Source organism: Erpetoichthys calabaricus, chromosome 4 (assembly GCF_900747795.2).
Source record: "Erpetoichthys calabaricus chromosome 4, fErpCal1.3, whole genome shotgun sequence".
Taxonomy (NCBI): domain Eukaryota; kingdom Metazoa; phylum Chordata; class Cladistia; order Polypteriformes; family Polypteridae; genus Erpetoichthys; species Erpetoichthys calabaricus.
Genome location: NC_041397.2, coordinates 323647244 through 323668769, shown reverse-complemented (window position 1 = coordinate 323668769; position 21526 = coordinate 323647244). Strand labels below are relative to the sequence as shown.

General features: G+C 45.6%; 1 protein-coding gene across 1 annotated transcript in view; it reads right to left on the bottom strand.

The window, feature by feature from the left end:
* Nucleotides 1-21526, bottom strand: part of LOC114643530 (protein NLRC5-like) — a 1801805-nt gene that overhangs the window by 1611 nt on the left and 1778668 nt on the right. The window contains exons 22-23 of the mRNA XM_051925774.1: nucleotides 19794-19967; nucleotides 12077-12253 (exon numbers count right to left, since the gene is read on the bottom strand). Of these exons, the coding sequence (XP_051781734.1) occupies nucleotides 12077-12253; nucleotides 19794-19967 (351 nt within the window). The remainder of the gene's footprint in view (nucleotides 1-12076; nucleotides 12254-19793; nucleotides 19968-21526) is intronic.

Below are 21526 nucleotides of genomic sequence, written 5' to 3'. Positions count from 1 at the left end.
CACTCTCCTATGATTGTGACTCTTTACTAAACATATTTTCTGGCTTGCTTTCCTCTCAATTTTCATCTCCTGATTGGATTTTTTGTGAACCTCCACCTTTGTTTTATTCATCTGTCAGAGGGGGACCTTGTTTTTCGATTTCCTGGATAATCCAGTTACTGATTGTGTCAGGGTTGTCTGTGTAGGTATTTGCTGTCTTGCAAAGGAGTCACCGCTTTGAAGTCTGGCTGGTTGAGTATACAAACAAATACCAAGTTGTGATAACAGAACTGCTCCTTCCTTGGGGGATGTCTGTATTTACCTGAAATTAACATGTTTGACAATATTGGTTTCTAATCAGCATATCTGTACTCATTAATGGTTGGTAACAATACATTTTGTTAATTTGTGTTTTCATTAATTGTTAAACCAGGAAATTTAGATGTGCCATTGATTAAACTGATTGTCCAGGACTGACAACAGCAGGGACTGAAGGAGATTTAAACTCCTGAGCAGGAGAAGAGAGGGGGGGAGATGATCCACTGAGAACGCTGCCAAGACACTCGGACAGAGCACAAGGGCTCGTAGGCAGACGAGGGTACCTGGCTGACACAATGTGAGGCACAAGGGCGGCAACATTTACTTCCAGGGAGGAAGAGACAGCTCCACAAGGAGACACCAGTTGTGGGTCCAACGAGAGAGGGAAGCCGCATGAGAGGACCAAGCAAACGAGAAATGAGGTGTGCCTAGGTCACAGCAACACAAGGAGCCAGAGTGGAAAAAAAGGAACGACGAAGAGACGCTGACAGGGATTCAACGGTTTGACAAAACTTCTGTTGGGAAACGAGTGTCCGGTGAACAGAGTGCATCCGTGGACAGTTGAACGATTAAGTGTTGGGGTAACACAGTGAGCAACTTGGACTCTGCACCACTAAAGGTTGTATCCTCCGATTCTTGTTTTTAATGGACTTTTAGAGTGTGGACTGTGTGTTTTCCTTTTAAAAAAGGAAATTAATTCCTGATATGTTTAGGTTCTGTTATGTTCGTTTATCTTTTTAACCCTTTAACCGCCAACTCCCTAAATATTCCCCACGCCAGGCGAAATCTGAACAATTTTCGTTTTTTTACTTTTTTACATTTTTTTTACATTTTTTACATTTATTCAAGCAGTATTGACCACTAAATGTTGTGCAAGTTGCCAGTGTATACACGAAATCTATAAATGTAACCTGAATTCTCAGCTAAGCAAAACATCTTGATACCAAACCGTGCCCTTTTCAATGGTAGATACTGTCGAAACTGTAAGCGGCCCTTCCACAACAATAAACTTTCATCAACTGCAACTGACGGTCCTGGCATGTAGGGCAACTGAAATGCTTCAAATAAATGATCAATCAAAGGACGTAGCTTGAACAAGCGGTCACGGTTTGGATCTTTCTTATCTGGCTCATTGCTGTTGTCATTCAAATGAAAGAATTTCAGCAGCAAAGAGAATCGGTTACGTGTCATGACAGCTGCAAAAATAGGTGTTGCATACATAGCATCTGTAGACCAGTACATCTCAATATCTGGTTTTCTGATTATTCCCATCAACATCAAAATCCCAATGAATTTTTTCATTTCGTTTTTCATCAGTGTCAAACCAAGCACGAACACGGGAATGTGGAGGTAAATTGGGATTTTTCTCAATAAACTGTGCTGCATACAGATTTGTCTGATGAACAAAATGTCTGATCAAATCAGGTGACACAAACAGCTCATAAAACTGCTCAGCAGTGTAATTGTTTACATCAACAGTAAAGCCACACGTTCCCTCAAACGAATGCAGAAAAGGTAGTTCACCACGGGCAGCAGCCCAGCTGAGATGCTGGGGATACACCCACTCAGCGCCGTCATCCGATGCGTCTTCATTCACAGTATCATGCAGCGCACGTTGCTGCTCATCACTGTCGCTAAAATCTTCTTCAGAACTGCTACAATCATGATCAGAACTGTCCAAAATCGCCTGCAAAGCCTCACTTGAAGTCAGTTTACGTTTCGCCATATTCACAGCTGTTACATGCGAATCACGTCACATGACCGGCCAAAACAACCACAGACTTGTCGAAATACAACGTAGTAATAATACCCACGCCAAACCGTCAGTTATACTACTTCCCAGGCATTCATATAACCACAGGCAAATGTGCCGGATAATTCCGGCAGTATGGCGTTAGCAATAAAACAACGGTGCCGGATATATCCGGCAGAGGGCGGTTAAGGGGTTAATGTACCTTATATTGTCTTGTGTAATAGAACTTACTGTTGTTTTTTTCTGAAATTTCTGTTGTGTCTTTCATTGTGTGTTTACTCACCGCCCAATTTAAAGAAACCTGTGTGCTATTATTGGTAAATTTCAGGAGTTCCCAGTCTCTTAATAAAACTGGGTGGCGTAGTCGGATATTTAAATGTGTCTAAGTTAGATTACCTGTAAGTGTGACCAGACACCTGTTACACATCTCCTGACTTCTTCACCTGGACGCCGGTGTTCACCTGTATCAGTGAGCTGAATGCCCCTCGGAGATGCAAACACACCCGCCGCCATCGTGGGAAAAGAGCCAGAATTGCAGTTAAACAACGCCGACTCAAGTCCCAGAGCTTTGATTCCGATGCCTGCGAGTCGTTTATGACCCATCTTCTCTTACTCAGGACTCCATCACTGGTTTATGGGCGCTGGACACCAGATTTAATCTCTCCATTTCAAGACAGCATCACTTTTCCTTGGCCTGCAATCGAGTAGTAAACACTGCTAATCTTCGCACACTCACCCGTGCTCATCCTGCAGTGAGCTCTTCGTCTATCAAGGCTGCTCTCTTGAACGTGAGATCAGTGTCTAATAAAACTTTTATTCTGCAAGACTTTATTACCTCAAATAATCTGGATTTCTTCTTCATCACTGAGACTGGGATTTTAAATGGTGACTCTTCTTGTTTTACTGACTTGACTCCACCAGGTTACTCATTTTTAAACTCTCCTCGCCTGACTCGTCGTGGGGGGGTGGCATTGCCGATATTTTTAAAAGTATGTTCTTGTGTCAGAGCCTTACAAGGGGTCCGTTTAGCAACTTTGAACTCCAACTTTTCGAAGTGTGCAGGTCCCCTTCTTTGCTGTTTGCCGTGGTTTATAGACCTCCTGTAATTAATGATACTTTCATCTCTGAATTCTCCATCTCTTGGCTGATATCACCCTCTCTCATGACAAAGTTCTTATTGTTGGTGATTTTAACATTCACGTTTGTTGTCAATCGAAACCTTTGGTCAATGACTTTTTATCACTATTGAACTCATTTGATTTTATACAGCATATTAATACGCCAACCCACTCTCTCGGTCACACCCTTGATCTCGTTCTTACTCGTGATATTTCAGTTAATAATATTGATTTATGTGATGTTTCTTTTACTGATCACTTTTCTATAATGATGGATCTGAATATTACTGTTGATGTCCCGACTAATAGCCACTCTGCTCGTGCTTTTTAAATTCTTCTGTTATACAGTAATCCCTCCTCCATCGCGGGGGTTGCGTTCCAGAGCCACCTGCAAAATAAGAAAATCCGCGAAGTAGAAACCATATGTTTATATGGTTATTTTTATATTGTCATGCTTGGGTCACAGATTTGCGCAGAAACACAGGAGGTTGTAGAGAGACAGGAACGTTATTCAAACACTGCAAACAAACATTTGTCTCTTTTTCAAAAGTTTAAACTGTGCTCCATGACAAGACAGAGATGACAGTTCCGTCTCACAATTAAAAGAATGCAAACATATCTTCCTCTTCAAAGGAGTACGTGTCAGGAGCAGATCATGTCAGAGAGATAGAAAAAAGCAAACAAATCAATAGGGCTGTTTGGCTTTTAAGTATGCGAAGCACCGCGGCACAAAGCTATTGAAGGCGGCAGCTCACACCCCCTCCGTCAGGAGCAGAGAAAGAGAGAGAGAGAGAGACAGAGTTTGTTTTTCAATCAAAAATCAATACGTGCCCTTCGAGCTTTTAAGTATGCGAAGCACCGTGCAGCATGTCGCTTCAGGAAGCAGCTGCACAGAAGGTAGCAACGTGAAGATAAACTTTTAGCATTTTTAGACGAGCGTCCGTATCGTCTAGGTGTGCAAACAGCCCCCCTGCTCACACCCCCCTACGTCAGCGCAAGAAAGAGAGAGAGAAAAGTAAGTTGGGTAGCTTCTCAGCCATCTGCCAATAGCGTCCCTTGTATGAAATCAACTGGGCAAACCAACTGAGGAAGCATGTACCAGAAATTAAAAGACCCATTGTCCGCAGAAATCCGCGAACCAGCAAAAAATATGCGATATATATTTAAATATGCTTACATATAAAATCCGCGATGGAGTGAAGCCGCGAAATGCGAAGCGCGATATAGCGAGGGATTACTGTATCTGATTTTAAAACCATTTTCTCTAGTCTTTATGTGCATGACCAAAATAATGGTATCGATGATTCTGTCGTAAAATTTAACTCTTCCTGTAAAATGATTTTAGACTCAATTGCTCCGCCCAAGATACGCAGTAATAAGGGTAGACCTGATCCCTGGCTTAATGAAAATACACGATCTCTGCGCCGCTCCTGTCAAACTGCTGAACGGCGTTGGAAAAAAGATGGACTGATTGTCTCTAAACAGATTTTCAGGACTTCTCTTTTCAATTTCCAGGCTGAAGTTAAGAAAACGAAACAAGACTTCTTTGCCGATTTAGTATCCCGTCATTCAAAGAATCCTAGGGTTTTATTTAATTCAATTAATGCGGCCATTCACCCCCACACTGCGATGGGATCAAATAGTATTGTTCATTCATGTGAGCAGTTTCTATCATTCTTTGTCAGCAAAATCGATACTATCTGCCGTGGCATTGTTCAAACAGGCTATGAACTTTCTACTGTTAATCATGACATTGTCTTAAGAATCCTTTGATCTAGTCTCACTTTCACAGCTAAAAAGAACTATTGATACCCTTAAACCAGCCCCCAGTCCTCTGGATATTGTACCACCACGTCTCTTAGTGGAAGCCTTTAATGTGTTGGGCCCACCCTTATTAGCCATCATCAGTGATTCTATTAGTGAGGGAGTTGTGCCCTCATTTTTTTAAACATGCTGCAGTCCATCCCCGTCTAAAAAAGGCAGAATTAGACCCTGGAGTTTTAGCTAATTTTCGTCCAATTTCCCAATTGCCATTTCTGGCTAAAATTCTAGAAAGAATTATTTATAATCAATTGGTCGATCACCTTGACTCCAATAATTTATTTGAGATCTACCAATCTGGCTTTAGGCGTTATCATAGTGTTGAGAAAGCACTCCTGAAAGTGTTCAACGATATCTCTCTTATTACTGACTCAGGTGATGCGGCAGTCCTTCTCCTCCTTGACCTGTCCGCTGTCCTTGACACCATTGACCATGAAATATTGCTGATGCGGCTTGAACATCTTGTTGGGCTCAAAGGGGCTGCTCTTAACTGGTTCAGGTCATATTTAACTGGTAGACACTTATCAGTGACTTTTAATTCCTCTTCTTCATCTACTGCTCCTCTTAAATGTGGTGTTCCTCAGGGATCCATTTTGGGTCCTTTTTTATTCTCCATATACCTTCACCCTATTGGATCTATTTTTAGGAAATTCAACATTTCTTTTCACTGCTATGCTGATGATAATCAGGTTTATACTCCTGTCTGCAACTCTACAACAAATCAACTCCACAACTGACTGTCTGAACTAAGATCCTGGATGGCTAATAATTTTCTTGATCTAAATCAAAATAAAATGGAGGCGCTTATAGTGGGTCCATCAGCTAAAGCCCAAATTGGTCTTGGACTTCTCGGCTCTTTCTCTGTCTTTTCCAAACCTGAAGTCCGCAGTCTTGGTGTTACCTTTGACAGTAACCTCTCTTTTGAGAAACAAGTAAATTCTGTAGTCAAGAGTTGCTTTTTCCAGCTTCGTTTATTAGGTAAGATAAAGCCTTTTTTATCTTCTAGGGATCTTGAGATAGCTACTCATGCGTTTATTTTTTCTCGCCTTGATTACTGCAACTCGCTGTATTCTGGGATTAGCAAATCCCTGATACGCAGGTTACAGTTGGTCCAAAATGTTGCCACTCATTATCTGGTTGGGCAAGAAAGTCTGACTCTGTTTCTCCGATATTAGCTTCTTTACACTGGCTGCCTGTCAGTTTTCGAATTGATTTTAAAATCTTGCTGCTAGTTTTTAAATCTTTACATGGGCTTGCTCCTGCCTATTTATCTGAATTGTGTGTTTTACATCAGCCATCTAGAGTGCTTAGATCTTCTGGTCAGCTGTCTCTGGTTGTCCCTCGTACCAAGTGTAAAACTAAGGGGGACAGACGGGGCTATTGCAGCTGCTGCTCCTCGCCTGTGGAACTCTTTACCTCATCACATAAAGGAGTCGTCTACAATTGAACTGTTCAAAACAAGAATAAAGACTCATTTCTACTCACTTGCATTCCATGACCTTAAGTAATACTGATGGCTTCCTCTTTGTGATTATATTACATTACTTCTATTCTTTTTTTTTTCATGTATATAACATTACTTCTATTTATTATGTATTTTATTTTATGTTCATATATTTTATTTCTATTTATGTTTTAAGTTAATTATTTTGTTTTTCTTTTAGTCTATTATTGTAAAGCACTTTGGCCACAGCATTACTATGTTGTTTTAAATGTGTAATATAAATAAATGGACATGACATTGACATTGACTGATTTGCAGGACCCCATCCACAGATTCCTGTTAGACACACCGGTCACTGCTGGACATCGGAGAGCGCGACACTCGAGTGTCTGTCATGGTGGGCTCTCCTGATGTCAGACCACTTAGACGATGAGGACACTCTGTCTGTCTATTGTGACAAAATCAGTGACAAAATGGACAGGGTGGACAGGGCTGACATGTGACACCTCTGACACTCACACGTCACATGCTGACCGGTGCCACTGACCAGCTGACCTCAGTCCACTAAAGACCTCACTGATGGTGACCTCAGTTTTCTTATTTCTCTCCTAATTTGTAATAAAGCCAGTGGACGAGCTCTGAATGGACACTCAGCATCCCAAAGTCCAGTCCCCTGGGCATAGAGGTGGTCTAAGTGGATTGTGAAGTGACCCCCATTACTGCTGACCACTGCTGTCCACTCCCAGCTCTCCTTTGACCTGAGCTGCCCATTCAAAGCAAAATGGCAGAGTGACCTGCTAGCATCGCCACCTGCTGGTAGGTGTTAGAAATGACACAATTGACATCTCAGTGACATCAAACCACACGGAGAATTAAAGAATAAAAAGACAAGAAGAACAGCAGCTGGGCCACCGAAAGAGAAAAGAATCAGAAGATCACAAGAAGAACACGTCAGGGGCTCAGAAAAGGACGAGAATATTCAGGAATTCAGCAGTCCGGACCACCAGGATTAACTCACCTGTGAAGATCAGGAAACAAATCAAAAGAACAACAACACATCCCATAATAAACAGACAGAATATGAGAGAATGTGAAAGAAAACCAAACAATCGTCTCTTCATAGCTCAGTCCTAAATCACAAGCAAATCCTTTTAGTTCTGAAGACACAAGTGAAGCCCCCCATGGCAGTCTGTTTGAGGGGTCCTGCTTCTCGAGGTCCAACCACATAAACTTCACAGTCTGAGGGCCAACGCGATTCTCTCAATGACTTCTTCAAGGCAAACAATAAAACATTACACACGTTACTAAATAAATCCTAAAAACATCACTCTGTGACAATGACAATGACGTGTGTGACATTAAAGAGTATTGGCATCCACTGCAGCTGTCCCCATGTTTAGGACCCCCATCATTTGTGTGTTCTCGATGTCACATTAGAATACACTGGTTAAGGCCGATGTCTGCACACACTTTGAACATTCAAATGAGGACATGTCCCCTGCTCAAGGTGCCAGCATTGTAATAAAGGGTGACACCATTGTCATCAATCAAGTGACGATTTGTCTAAGAAACAGGCGAGACTCGAGCTGTGAGGGTAGAATACACGACAATGGGGTCACGTCACAAGTCTGATGTGCAGGACACCAATAGAGGAGCACGTGGACATCAGGAGCAGAAAAGTGACGGCAGAGAGGGGCTGAGCAAATGTCACTTTGTCACTAAGGGTCACAAGGTGGGACAACTGAAATCAGAAACTAATAGAAAGTGCTGAGGATTATGATGGACACTTGAGGCCACAGGAAGTGAACTGGACTGTCAAACTGGGAACAACAGCAGCTGCTGGTCTGCCGAGGTGACAAGGAGCACACGAGGGCTTAGTGGCTTTGGGAGATGGTGGTGACAGGTGGTCTGTGGTGTCCTTTATTAAATAAAGTGACATTTATGTGGTTTGTGTGTGTCTGTGTGTGTGTGTACTCCAGAATACTGATAATCTGTTAGTCTGACCTGAGGACAGCATTGAGAGAATCACAGAACACGTTGGCCATCAGACTGTGAGGTTCATGTGGTCGGACCTCAAGAAGCAGGACCCCTCAAACAGACTGCCATGGGGGTCTTCACTTGAGCCTTTAGAAGGATTTGTGTGTGTGATGAGGGACTGGGCTATGAACAGATGCTTATTTGATGTTCTTGTCACATTCGTCACATTTATGTTTGTTTATTATGGGATGTTCTTGTTCTTTGGATTTGTTTCCTGAACTTCACAGGCCGATGACGATGAGTTGAGCTGCTGAATTCCAGGTGACCCTGAGCTCCTCTCAGACCATCACTGTTAGCTTTGGGGTTTTCAGATTCTTTCCTCTTTGTATTTGAGCTTCTTCTTGGGCCATAGAAATGCACAGCCCTGCCACATTTGGGGGTTACATGACTGCCATCTTTGTCCCCCTCTTGTTGACATCAGCAGCTCATGTCCTTGTGATTTCATTTGCCACCTTTGTCAATAAATCAGACAGGACAGGCCAATGGACAACAAGTGGGTGGGCTAAAGATGGCAGGACCCTCACAAGCTTTGAACTCTCAAAGCTCCACCAAAAGTAACACAAGTCTGCCATCTGCTCTGTCAAAGCTCACGTGTCACCTCAGACAGTTTGCCCAGTGGCTCAGGGACAGGCCTGACCACGACAGTGACACCAGTTCAAATCCCACCGCTGACTCACTGTGTCACCTTGAATGACCACCAGGACACCGACACAGCAAGGAGGTCACAGGGCTTTGAGTGACATAAAGACAAGAGTGACAATAAAGGGAACTGAACTGAAAACGATGATGAGGATGAATGTACTGTGACAAGTCAGTCAGTAAATATTCAGAGAAAACGTTAAATGACATCAAATCAGAGGACGTGAGTTCAAATCACAGCTGTAAGCCAAAGCCCATCAGTGACGCTGACTTCACACTTTTAGATGAAATCGATGGACACAACGAGATCTGAAGAACGAGGAGCGAGATGGGACAAGGACAAGCAGCTCAGTGGTGACATCAGGTGACAGTCTTGTCCTTATTATTATTAATATTCTTATTATTATCAGGACTGTGATGGAGGAAGGTCTCTCAAGGTGATCAGACGTGTTCATCTGACAGTCCAGGACGTCTTATAAGACATCTGAGTGTCTGCTGACAGCCAGTCCTGCAGGTCCCCATGTCCTGCCCTCTGTTGGTGAGGCCGTGTCACTCGTCTCTTTGGGTTTCTCTTCTTCATTTTCAGCTCTCACTTCTTCTCCTTTTTTCCTGACTGCACATTTGCTGATTCTTCTTGTTCACCACTCCTTCTGTCCCCTGATATCCCATAATAACTCCTCCATTTCCATCTCCTTTAATGTTGGCCACTCCTCCTATCCCATAATGCCGCATGTCTGTCGTTTTCTCCTGATGTTTGTAACATTTGTTGAACTCAGATCACTGATTGGCTCATACAGCACACAGCCTTAGTGTGTCTACAGGCCACAGAGACTTGGGTTCAACACACGTCACAGTCACTGAGGGGACATCTTTAGTGTCCTCATGATAAGAAAGTCATCTGAGTGAAGGGGACAACCATGAAGGTCTGCCGTGGTCCGCCATGTGCTCAGGACGCCTGCCTTGAAGACTCAGCCTGACGTCACATTCTGCACCAGCTTAGCCTGCCGAGGCCAAACCTAAGTGACAAGTGACATGTTTAGGAGGGGGAGGAGAACTGGGGGTCCACATGTGTTTCCTCCTTTTCTATAGTAGTTTTTCCTTCACAGTTTTCTTCTTTCTCTTATTTGATGTTTAAAGACATTGAGCCGCTGAGGTGATCAGTTAGACCCCCTGAGTGTGGACCCTCTGTGATGGCCTGTCCATCCTGCTTGTGTTCAGCACCTGCTACTGGGAGAGGCCTTGCCACTTAGTGACCACAACCAGGAGTGACCAGAATCAGAGTGACCTTACTGGGCAGGTGCACCACATGGACTGGGAATTTGTGAGGACATACTGGGAGAATAAAGAAGAAGAAGAAGATAAAAATAAGAGAAATAGAAATGAGCGTCATGAAGATGAGATCTGCACAGACAGGAGCAAAGGTTCAAGTGTGTGAGTGTGAGGGGCAGCTGGTGGGGTGTCAGAGAAAAGGACATGCTATGGGGAACACGAGAGGGACGACAAGGAGATACAAGCAGAAGACACAAAGAGTGATGAGTGAGTGTGAGTGCAGATGATGACGTGTGCACCCAGTGGCCACTTTATTAGGCACACCAGGTAGGCCTCCTCTGCCTCTGAAGAGCCTGAATTCCCCAAGGCGTTGACCCCTTGAGACACATGAATGGCTCCTTATGGATTTCTGTCTCCATGTTGACGTCACACAGTCCTTCAGACTTCTCAGTCTCACATTTCTGCTCCTCACTCGCAGTTCCAGCTCATCCCAGAAGTTCTTTATTGGACTGGACGTGCAGCCATTGGTGTCAGCTGAAGTCACCATCATGTTAGATGAGCCACCTTGAGGTGACACCTGCTCTGTGACATGTTGTGTTATCCTGCTGAGATCCTCCATTTTTAAAAGTGTCCGCTCTCAGCTGACTATCAGTTACGTGATGGTGAGTTGGGAGGCCACAACACTCCTGAGAACTTTAGACAGAATAGAGAAGTGAGTGATGGACTGAGACTTGTTATCTCAGATTGTCACATCAAGACCAGAATGCTCTAATGGGGGGATACAGAAGAGACCTTCAGGGTCGCTGGCACAGAGCCGGTGTCACAGGTTGGATTTATTATTGTCACAACAGTCAGGATTAGGACATGAAGACAGGATTTGAGTGGTAGAAATGAGGTCCAGTGCTCAAGTAGGTGGTGTGGCACGTGGCTGGATGTGGTGCCCAGCCGGAATGCCCAGGAGGACCAGAAGAGTGCTTGTGCCTCCTCCAGACCACGAGAGGGCGACCGCCCTAGTTGTGTTTGGGGCCATGAGTAGAGGGCTTGGAAGCCCAACCCTGTAGGGGCCCGTGGTCACCACCAGGGGGCGTCCCAATGCCTTGGGAGCCCTGGACCTCAGCACTTCTGCCACACCAGGAAGTGCTCGGGGGAAGAGGATCAGGGACACCCGGAGGGCTTCCAGTTAAACAGCTGGTGCTTCCGCCACACTGGGGTGTGTCGGCGGAGGCTCCTCAGGAAGCAGCTGGAGCCCATTCGGGCGTGGTTAAAAGGGGCCGCCTCCCTCCATTCATGGCTGGAGTCGGGTGGAAGTGGACGGAGCTCAGAGGAGAGGAGTGGAGGCGGTCTGAACACTGAGCAAGGCATTGTGTGTGGGCCAGGACTTGAAGGGGTGATTGGTGCTGCGGCACTGGGTTTGTGCACTGAAATTGTAAATATTAGTTGTAAAATAAATGTGTGTGTGGTGAAACAACATGTCTACCTGTCTGTGTCTGGGCTGGTTCCCACAGTGGTCTCATCTGACAGAGCAGGTCCTCCTCGTCTTCCTCTTTCTGTCTCTCCTTATCTTTGTTGTCCTTCCTGTCTGTCACCTCAGTCATCTCCACTTGTCACTGTCACTCTGGGCACTCCATGTGCTGTCATGTGATCAACCTACCCATCGATAACACATTCACACCCCCATCCCTCCCCCTCTTTACTCACCTCAGTGTCTCTAATTTACAGTTGTCACTCCTGAGCCCCTCACTCAGCTGATGAACCCCTGAATCTCTCAGGTTGTTGTTGAAGTTCAGGTCCAGTTCAGTCAGCCATGAGTTTGGAGACGAGAGGACCGAGGAGAGAGCTGAGCAGCAGGCCGAGGTGAGACCACAAAACCCCAACCTGTGGAGAAGAAGAGAGACGAGTGAGGACAGACAGACAGACAGACAGACAGACAGACAGACAGACAGACAGACAGAAGGACACACAGCACAAGGGCTCAATGACTGCGCCATCTTCACTGAAATGCACTTTGACCCTGAGACCACCACTGTCCTTATAAGGTAAGGCGCTATATACCTGACAGCGTCTTCTGCCTTCATGCCACAATGACTGGTGTCAAGTCACTCAAAGTGATATGTGGACACTGGACAGGAATGTGAAGGACATGTGGCTGACAGTGTCCTGCACTCGAGGGTCCAGACAGACTTGTCAAAGCCGATGACAGCGGAGGGACCACCTTGGATTTGTGTCTGTAACTGAGGACTCAGCACGTGGAGGGGCTTTGACTGATTAGCAGGACCCCATCCACAGATTCCTGTTAGACACGCCAGTCACTGCTGGACATCGGAGAGCGCGACACTCAAGTGTCTGTCATGGTGGGCTCTCCTGATGTCAGACCACCTACACGATGAGGACCCTCTGTCTGTCTATTGTGACAAAGACTGGACTGACCTATAAGGTCATTCCACGCCCCACCTCGGCCAGTCTGATCATCTCTCTTTGTCTCTTGTTCCAGCGCAAAAAGTCCTTATCAGCAGTACTAATCTAATTAGCAAGACTGTTAAAGTTTGGCCTGAAGCTGCCATTTGCCAACTCCAGGACTGCTTTGAACAAACAGACTGGAATATATTTTTTCATCAGACAGACGTAGAGACATATACTTCATCTAAGCTGTCATATATTAATTGCTGTTTGGACAATGTCACTGTCAACAAAAGAATTAAGGTCTACCCAAATGAGAAACCATGGATGAATAGTGAAATCAAACAGCTGCTCAGGGAAAGGGACAAAGCCTTTAAATTAGGAGACACCTCAGCCTGTAGAGCTGCCAGAGCCAACCTCAAGAAGGGCATCAAGTCTGCTAAGCTAATGTACAAACAATGGATTGAGAAGGACTTTGACAGTAACTCAGACTCACAGCGGATGTGGCAAGGCATCCAATTAATCATGGATTACAAAAACAAAAATGACGTACAGTACACACTGGCCAATAACAATGCCAACCTAGCAGAGGAACTTAACAGTTTCTTTGCACAGTTTGACAAGGACAATAACCAGCCTTCAGTCAGCTTTGAGCTGACCAGAGACTCATAGCCTGTGGTTGTACACATACATGATGTGCGGCGGGAACTCGAAAACATCAATACAAGGAAGGCAGCAGGTCCTGATAATGTGTAAGGACGTGTGCTCCAGGCCTGCGCTGACCAATTAGGTATTTATAGACATATTCAACCTCTCTCTCTCCTCAGGTGTAGTCCCCTTGTGCCTAAAATCCACAACCATTGTACCTGTTCCCAAAAAACCGAGGATAACCTGCCTTAATGACTATCGACCAGTCACTCTCATCCCTGTCATTGCAAAGTGCTTTGAACGACTGGTAATCACCCACATCAAAGCCTCCATCCCAGCTGATTTAGACCAACACCAGTTTGCCTATCTGTCAAACAGATCAACTGAGGACGCCATCTGTGTGGCTCTACATGCTGCTCTCTCGCACCTGGAAAAGCCCAACACCTGTGTTAGGATGTTCTTCATTGACTACAGCTCTGCATTTAACACCATCATACCTAACCAGCTGATCCAAAAACTCTATGCACTAGGACTTGCTCCGTCCATATGCAACTGGTTACTGGATTTTCTCACCAACTGCCCCCAGTCTGTCAGGATGGGCAAACACACATCCTCCACCCTTACCCTGAGCACTGGTGTGCCACTAGGATGTGTACTAAGTCCCCTTCTCTATGCACTTTTCACCCATGACTGTCAACCCATCCACCAATCAAACATTATTGTTAAATTTGCAGATGATGCGACTGTCATCGGGCCTGTAACAGACAACAGTGAAGCTGCATATAGAGAAGAGGTTCAGAATCTGACAGCATGGTACAACACCAACAATCTGGTCTTAAATACCAAAAAGACCAAAGAAGTTATTCTGGACTTTAGGACCAGTAAAAAGACCAATCACAGTCCGATAACAATCAATGCAGATCCTGTGGAGAGAGTTTCCAGCTTGAATTTTCTAGGAGTCACCATCTCAGAGGACCTGTCCTGGGCTGACAACAACTTGGCTATAATAGGCAAAGCACAACAACGCCTCTATGTTCTCAAGAAGCTAAGGAGAGCTGACCTCCCCCAGAAGCTGCTGGTTAATTTCTATAGATGCACTATAGAGAACATCTTAACTAACTGCATGATGACCTGCAGGTACAACAGCTGCACCAAGGCTGCTAAAGAAGCCCTACAGCGGGTCGTAAAAACAGCAGAGGCCATTATTGGGACTGAACTGCCATCACTTGAACTCTTGTATAAGACTTGCTGGCCAAAAACATTCTGAAGGACAAAACTCATACTGGAAATTCTTTGTTTGAGCTCCTCCTGTCAGGCAGACGCTTTAAGTCAATCCGTGGAGGCACAAACAGACTAACAAAGAGCTTTCTCCCATCTGTCATAAACTTTCTGAACTCTGAATCTCCTCAGTCTGAGCTCATTTTTAATTGAACATGTGCAATAAGCTATACTGGTAAAGTTCAATATACTAATGTAATACAATATAGAATATGTAATGTACTATTCATTAACAGGTGCAATAACAATTTATGCTGCTGTACTTTGAGCAATAATAATAATTTGCTCTGGTTACTTGATCACTTAACACTGTATATGACATATTTGGAATTATTTGACTTTTCTTTAAATGCAGCTTGGGGCTGTCACAAAAAGGATCAGTGACATAATGGACAGGGTGGACAGGACTGACATGTGACACTTCTGACACTCACACGTCACATGCTGACCGGTGCCACTGACCAGCTGACCTCAGTCCACTAAAGGCCTCACTGCTGGTGACCTCAGTTTTCTTATTTCTCTCCTAATTTGTAATAAAGCCAGTGGACGAGCTCTGAATGGACACTCAGCATCCCAAAGTCCAGTCCCCTGGGCACAGACGTGGTCTGAGTGGACTGTGAAGTGACCCCCATTACTGCTGACCACTGCTGTCCACTCCCAGCTCTCCTCTGACCTGAGGTTCCCATTCAGATCAAAATGGCAGAGTGACCTGCTAGCATCTCCACCTGCTGGTAGGTGTTAGAAATGACACAATTGACATCTCAGTGACATCAAACCACACGGAGAATTAAAGAATAAAAAGACAAGAAGAACAGCAGCTGGGCCACCGAAAGAAAAAAGAATCAGAAGATCACAAGAAGAACACGTCAGGGGCTCAGAAAAGGACGAGAATCATCAGGAATTCAGCAGTCCGGACCACCAGGATTAACTCACCTGTGAAGATCAGGAAACAAATCAAAAGAACAACAACACATCCCATAATAAACAGACAGAATATGACAGAATGTGAAAGAAAACCAAACAATCGTCTCTTCATAGCTCAGTCTTAAATCACAAGCAAATCCTTTTAGTTCTGAAGACACAAGTGAAGCCCCCCTGGCAGTCTGTTTGAGGGGTCCTGCTTCTCGAGGTCCGACCACATAAACCTCACAGTCTGAGGGCCAACGCGATTCTCTCAATGACTTCTTCAGGGCAAACAATTAAACATAACACACGTTACTCAATAAATCCTAAAAACGTCACTCTGTGACAATGACAATGACGTGTGTGACATTAAAGAGTATTGGCGTCCACTGCAGCTGTCCCCATGTTTAGGACCCCCGTCATTTGTGTGTTCTCGATGTCACATTAGAATACACTGGTTAAGGCCGATGTCTGCACACACTTTGAACATTCAAATGAGGACATGTCCCCTGTTCAAGGTGCCAGCATTGTAATAAAGGGTGACACCATTGTCATCAATCAAGTGACGATTTGTATCAGAAACAGGCGAGACTCGAGCTGTGAGGGTAGAATACACGACAATGGGGTCACGTCACAAGTCTGTTATGCAGGACACCAACAGAGGAGCACGTGGACATCAGGAGCAGAAAAGTGAAGTCAGAGATGGGCTGAGCAAATGTCACTTTGTCACTAAAGGTCACAAGGGGGGACAACTGAAATCAGAAGCTAATAGAAAGTGCTGGGGATTGTGATGGACACTTGAGGTCACAGGAAGTGAACTGGACTGTCAAACTGGGAACAACAGCAGCTGCTGGTCTGCTGAGGTGACGAGGAGCACACAAGGGCCTAGTGGCTATGGGTGAGGTGGTGGTGACAGGTGGTCTGTGGCGTCCTTTATTAAATAAGGTGACATTTATGTGGAGTGTGTGTGTGTGTGTGTGTACTCCAGAATACTGACATCTGTTAGTCTGACCTGAGGACAGCATTGAGAGAATCACAGAACACGTTGGCCATCAGACTGTGAGGTTCATGTGGTCGGACCTCGAGAAACAGGACCCTCAAACAGGCTGCCATGGGGGGCTTCACTTGAGTCTTTAGAAGGATTTGCGTGCGTGATGAGGGACTGGGCTATGAACAGACACTTATTTGATGTTCTTGTCACATTCGTCACATTTATGTTTGTTTATTATGGGATGTTCTTGTTATTTGGATGTGTTTCCTGATCTTCACAGGCTGATGACGATGAGCTGAGCTGCTGAATTCCAGATGACCCTGAGCTCCTCTCAGACCATCACAGTTCTCTTTGGGGTCTTCTGATTCTTTCCTCTTTGTATTTGAGCTTCTTCTTGGGCGTTAGAAATGCACAGCCCTGCCACATTTGGGGGTCACATGACTGCCATCTTTGTCCCCCTCTTGTGATGCCCACCGCTGACTCACTGTGTCACCTTGAATGACCACCTGGACACCGACACAGCAAGGAGGTCACAGGGCTTTGAGTGACATAAAGACAAGAGTGACAATACAGTGAACTGAACTGAAACTATGAATGACATTTGAGAAAACGACGATGAGGATGAATGTGCTGTGACAAGTCAGTCAGTAAATATTCAGAGAAAACGTTAAATGACATCAACTCAGAGGACGTGAGTTCAAATCACAGCTGTAAGCCAAAGCCCATCAGTGACACTGACTTCAGACTTTTAGATGAAATCGATGGACACGACGAGATATGAAGAACGAGGAGCGAGATGGGACAAGGACAAGCAGCTCAGTGGTGACGTCAGGTGACAGTCTAGTCCTTATTATTATTAATCTTCATATTACTGTGATGGAGGAAGTTCTCTGAAGGTGATCAGACATGTTCATCTGACAGTCCAGGTCGTCTTATAAGACATCTGAGTGTCTGCTGACAGCCATTCCTGCAGGTCCCCAAGTCCTGCCCTCTGCTGGTGAGGCCGTGTCACTCGTCTCTTTGGGTTTCTCTTCTTCATTTCCAGCTCTCACTTCTTCTCCTTTTTTCCTGACTGCACATTTGCTGATTCTTTTTGTTCTCCACTCCTCTTGTCCCCTGATATCCCATAATAACTTCTCCATTTCCATCTCCTTTAATGTTGCCCACTCCTCCTATCCCATAATGCCGCTGGTCAGTCATTTTTTCCTGAAGTTTGTAACACTTGCTGAACTTTGATCACTGATTGGCTCATACAGCACACAGCCTTAGTGTGTCTGCAGGCCACAGAGACTTGGGTTCAACAAAAGTCACAGTCAGTGAAGGGACATCTTTAGTGTCCTCATGAGAAGAAAGTCATCTGAGTGAAGGGGACAACCGTGAGGGTCTGCGGTGGTCCGCCATGTGCTCAGGACGCCTGCCTTGAAGACTCGGCCTGATGTCATGTCCTTCACCAGCTTAGCCTGCCGAGGTCAAACCTCAGTGACAAGTGACATGTTAAGGACAGGGAGGAGAACTGGGGGTCCACATGTGTTTTTTCCTTTTCTCTCAATAGTTTTTCCTTAACAGATTTCTTCCTTTTCTTATTTGATGTTTAAAGGTATTGAGCCGCTGAGGTGGTCAGTTATACCCCCTGAGTGTGGACCCTCTGTGATGGCCTGTCCATCCTGCTTGTGTTGTGTAGTGGAGTGGTGGCTCTGAGGCTAAGGATCTGCGCTGGTATCCCGAAGGTTGCCGGTTCGAATCCCCATCACTGCCAAAAGAGATCCTACTCTGCTGGGCCCTTGAGCAAGGCCCTTAACCTGTAATTGCTCCAGGGGGCGCTGTAAAATGGCTGACCCTGCGCTCTGACCCCAAGGGGTATGCGAAAAAACTAACAAACACTGTTGTAAGTCGCTCTGGATAAGAGCGTCTGCTAAATGATGTAAATGTAAATGTTCAGTTCCTGCTACTTGCAGACGCCCTGCACTTAATGACCCCAACCAGGAGTGACCAGAATCAGAGTGACCTTACTGGGCAGGTGCACCACATGGACTGGGAATTTGTGAGGACATATTGGGAGAATAAAGAAGAAGAAGAAGAAGATCAAAATAAGAGAAATAGAAATGAGCGTCATGAAGATGAGATCTGCACAGACAGGAGCAAAGGTTCAAGTGTGTGAGTGTGAGGGGCAGCTGGTGGGGTGTCAGATAAAAGGACATGCGGGGGACAAACCTGCTATGGGGAACACGAGAGGGACGACAAGGAGAGACGAGCAGAAGACACAAAGAGTGTGAGTGAGTGTGAGTGCAGATGATGACGTGTGCACAAAGACATGGCCGCTGGTCTAAAGAGTGTAAAGCGGGTGTGCAGGAGACGAGCAAAGTGCTCAAGATCTGCAGGGGCACCCAGTGGCCACTTTATTAGGCATACCAGGTAGGCCTCCTCTGTCTCTAAAGAGCCTGAATTCACCAAGGCGTTGACCCCCTAAGACACATGAACTGCTCCTTATGGATTTCTGTCTCCATGTTGACATCATGCAGTCCTTCAGACTTCTCAGCCTCACATTTCTGCTCCTCACTTGCAGTTCCAGCTCATCCCAGAAGTGCTTTATTGGACTGGACATGCAGCCATTGGTGTCTACTGAAGTCACCGTCATGTTAGATGAGCCACCTTGAGGTGACACCTGTTGTGTGACATGTCGTGTTATCCTGCTGAGATCCTACATTTTTAAAAGTGTCTGCTCTCAGCTGATTATCAGTTACGTGACGATGAGTTGGGAGGCCACAACACTCTTGAGAACTTTAGACAGAATAGAGAAGTGAGTGATGGACTGAGACTTTTTATCTCACATTGCCACATCAAGACCAGACTGTCCTAATGGGGGGGATACAGAAGAGACCTTCAGGGTCGCTGGCACAGAGCCTGTGTCACAGGATGAATTTATTATTGTCACGACAGTCAGGATTAGGACATGAAGGCAGGATTTGAGAAGAGTGGTGAAGATGGGATCCGGTGCTGAAGTAGGTGGTCTCATCTGACAGAGCAGGTCCTCCTCGTCTTCCTCTGTCTGCCTCTCCTTATCTTTGTTGTCCTTCCTGTCTGTCACCTCAGTCAGCTCCACTTGTCACTGTCACTCTGGTCACTCCGTGTGCTGTCATGTGATCAGCCCGCCCATCAATAACACATTCACACCCCCCACCCCTCCCCCTCTTTACTCACTCCAGTGTCTTTAATTTACAGTTGTCACTCCTGAGCCCCTCACTCAGCTGACGAGCCCCTGAATCTCCCAGGTTGTTGTTGTCCAGGTTCAGGTATGTCAGCTGTGAGTTTGGAGACGAGAGGACCGAGGAGAGAGCTGAGCAGCAGGCCGAGGTGAGACCACAAGAGTACAACCTGTGAAGAAGAAGAGAGACGAGTGAGGACAGACAGACAGACAGAAGGACACACAGCACAAGGGCTCAATGACTGCGTCGTCTTCACTGAAATGCACTTTGACCCTGAGACCACTGCTGTCCTTATAAGGTAAGGCGCTATATACCTGACAGCGTCTTCTGCCTTCCAGCCACACTGACTGGTGACACGTCATTCAAAGTGACATGTGGACACTGGACAGGAATGTGAAAGACATGAGGCTGACAGTGTCCTGCACTCGAGGGTCCAGACAGACTTGTCAAAGCCGAGGACAGCGGAGGGACCACCTTGGATTTGTGTCTGTAACTTAGGACTCAGCACATGGAGGGGCTTTGACTGATTTGCAGGACCCCATCCACAGATTCCTGTTGGACACGCCGGTCACTGCTGGACATTGGAGAGCGCGACACTTGAGTGTCTGTCATGGTGGGCTCTCCTGATGTCAGACCACTTAGACGATGAGGACCCTCTGTCTGTCTATTGTGACAAAGACTGGACTGACTGTATGATTAGTGACATAATGGACAGGGTGGACAGGACTGACATGTGACACTTCTGACACTCACACGTCACATGCTGACCGGTGCCACTGACCATCTGACCTCAGTCCACTAAAGGCCTCACTGCTTGTGACCTCAGTTTTCTTATTTCTCTCCTAATTTGTAATAAAGCCAGTGGACGAGCTCTGAATGGACACTCAGCATCCCAAAGTCCAGTCCCCTAGGCACAGAGGTGGTCTGAGTGGACTGTGAAGTGACCCCCATTACTGCTGACCACTGCTGTCCACTCCCAGCTCTCCTCTGACTGTGCTGCCCATTCAGATCAAAATGGCAGAGTGACCTGCTAGCATTGCCATCTGCTGGTAGGTGTTAGAAATGACACAATTGACATCTCGGTGACATCAAACCACACGGAGAATTAAAGAATAAAAAGACAAGAAGAACAGCAGCTGGGCCACCGAAAGAGAAAAGAATCAGAAGATCACAAGAAGAACACGTCAGGGGCTCAGAAAAGGACGAGAATCATCAGGAATTCAGCAGTCCGGACCACCAGGATTAACTCACCTGTGAATATCAGGAAACAAATCAAAAGAACAACAACACATCCCATAATAAACAGACAGAGTATGACAGAATGTGAAAGAAAACCAAACAATCGTCTCTTCTTAGCTCAGTCCTAAATCACAAGCAAATCCTTTTAGTTCTGAAGACACAAGTGAAGCCCCCCTGGCAGTCTGTTTGAGGGGTCCTGCTTCTCGAGGTCCGACCACATAAACCTCACAGTCTGAGGGCCAACGCGATTCTCTCAATGACTTCTTCAGGGCAAACAATAAAACATAACACACGTTACTAAATAAATCCTAAAAACGTCACTCTGTGACAATGACAATGACGTGTGTGACATTAAAGAGTATTGGTGTTCACTACAGCTGTCCCCGTGTTTAGAACCCCTGGTCATTTGTGTTCTCGATGTCACATTAGGATACACTGGTTAAGGCCGATGTCTGCAGACACTTTGTAACATTTAAATGAGGACATGTC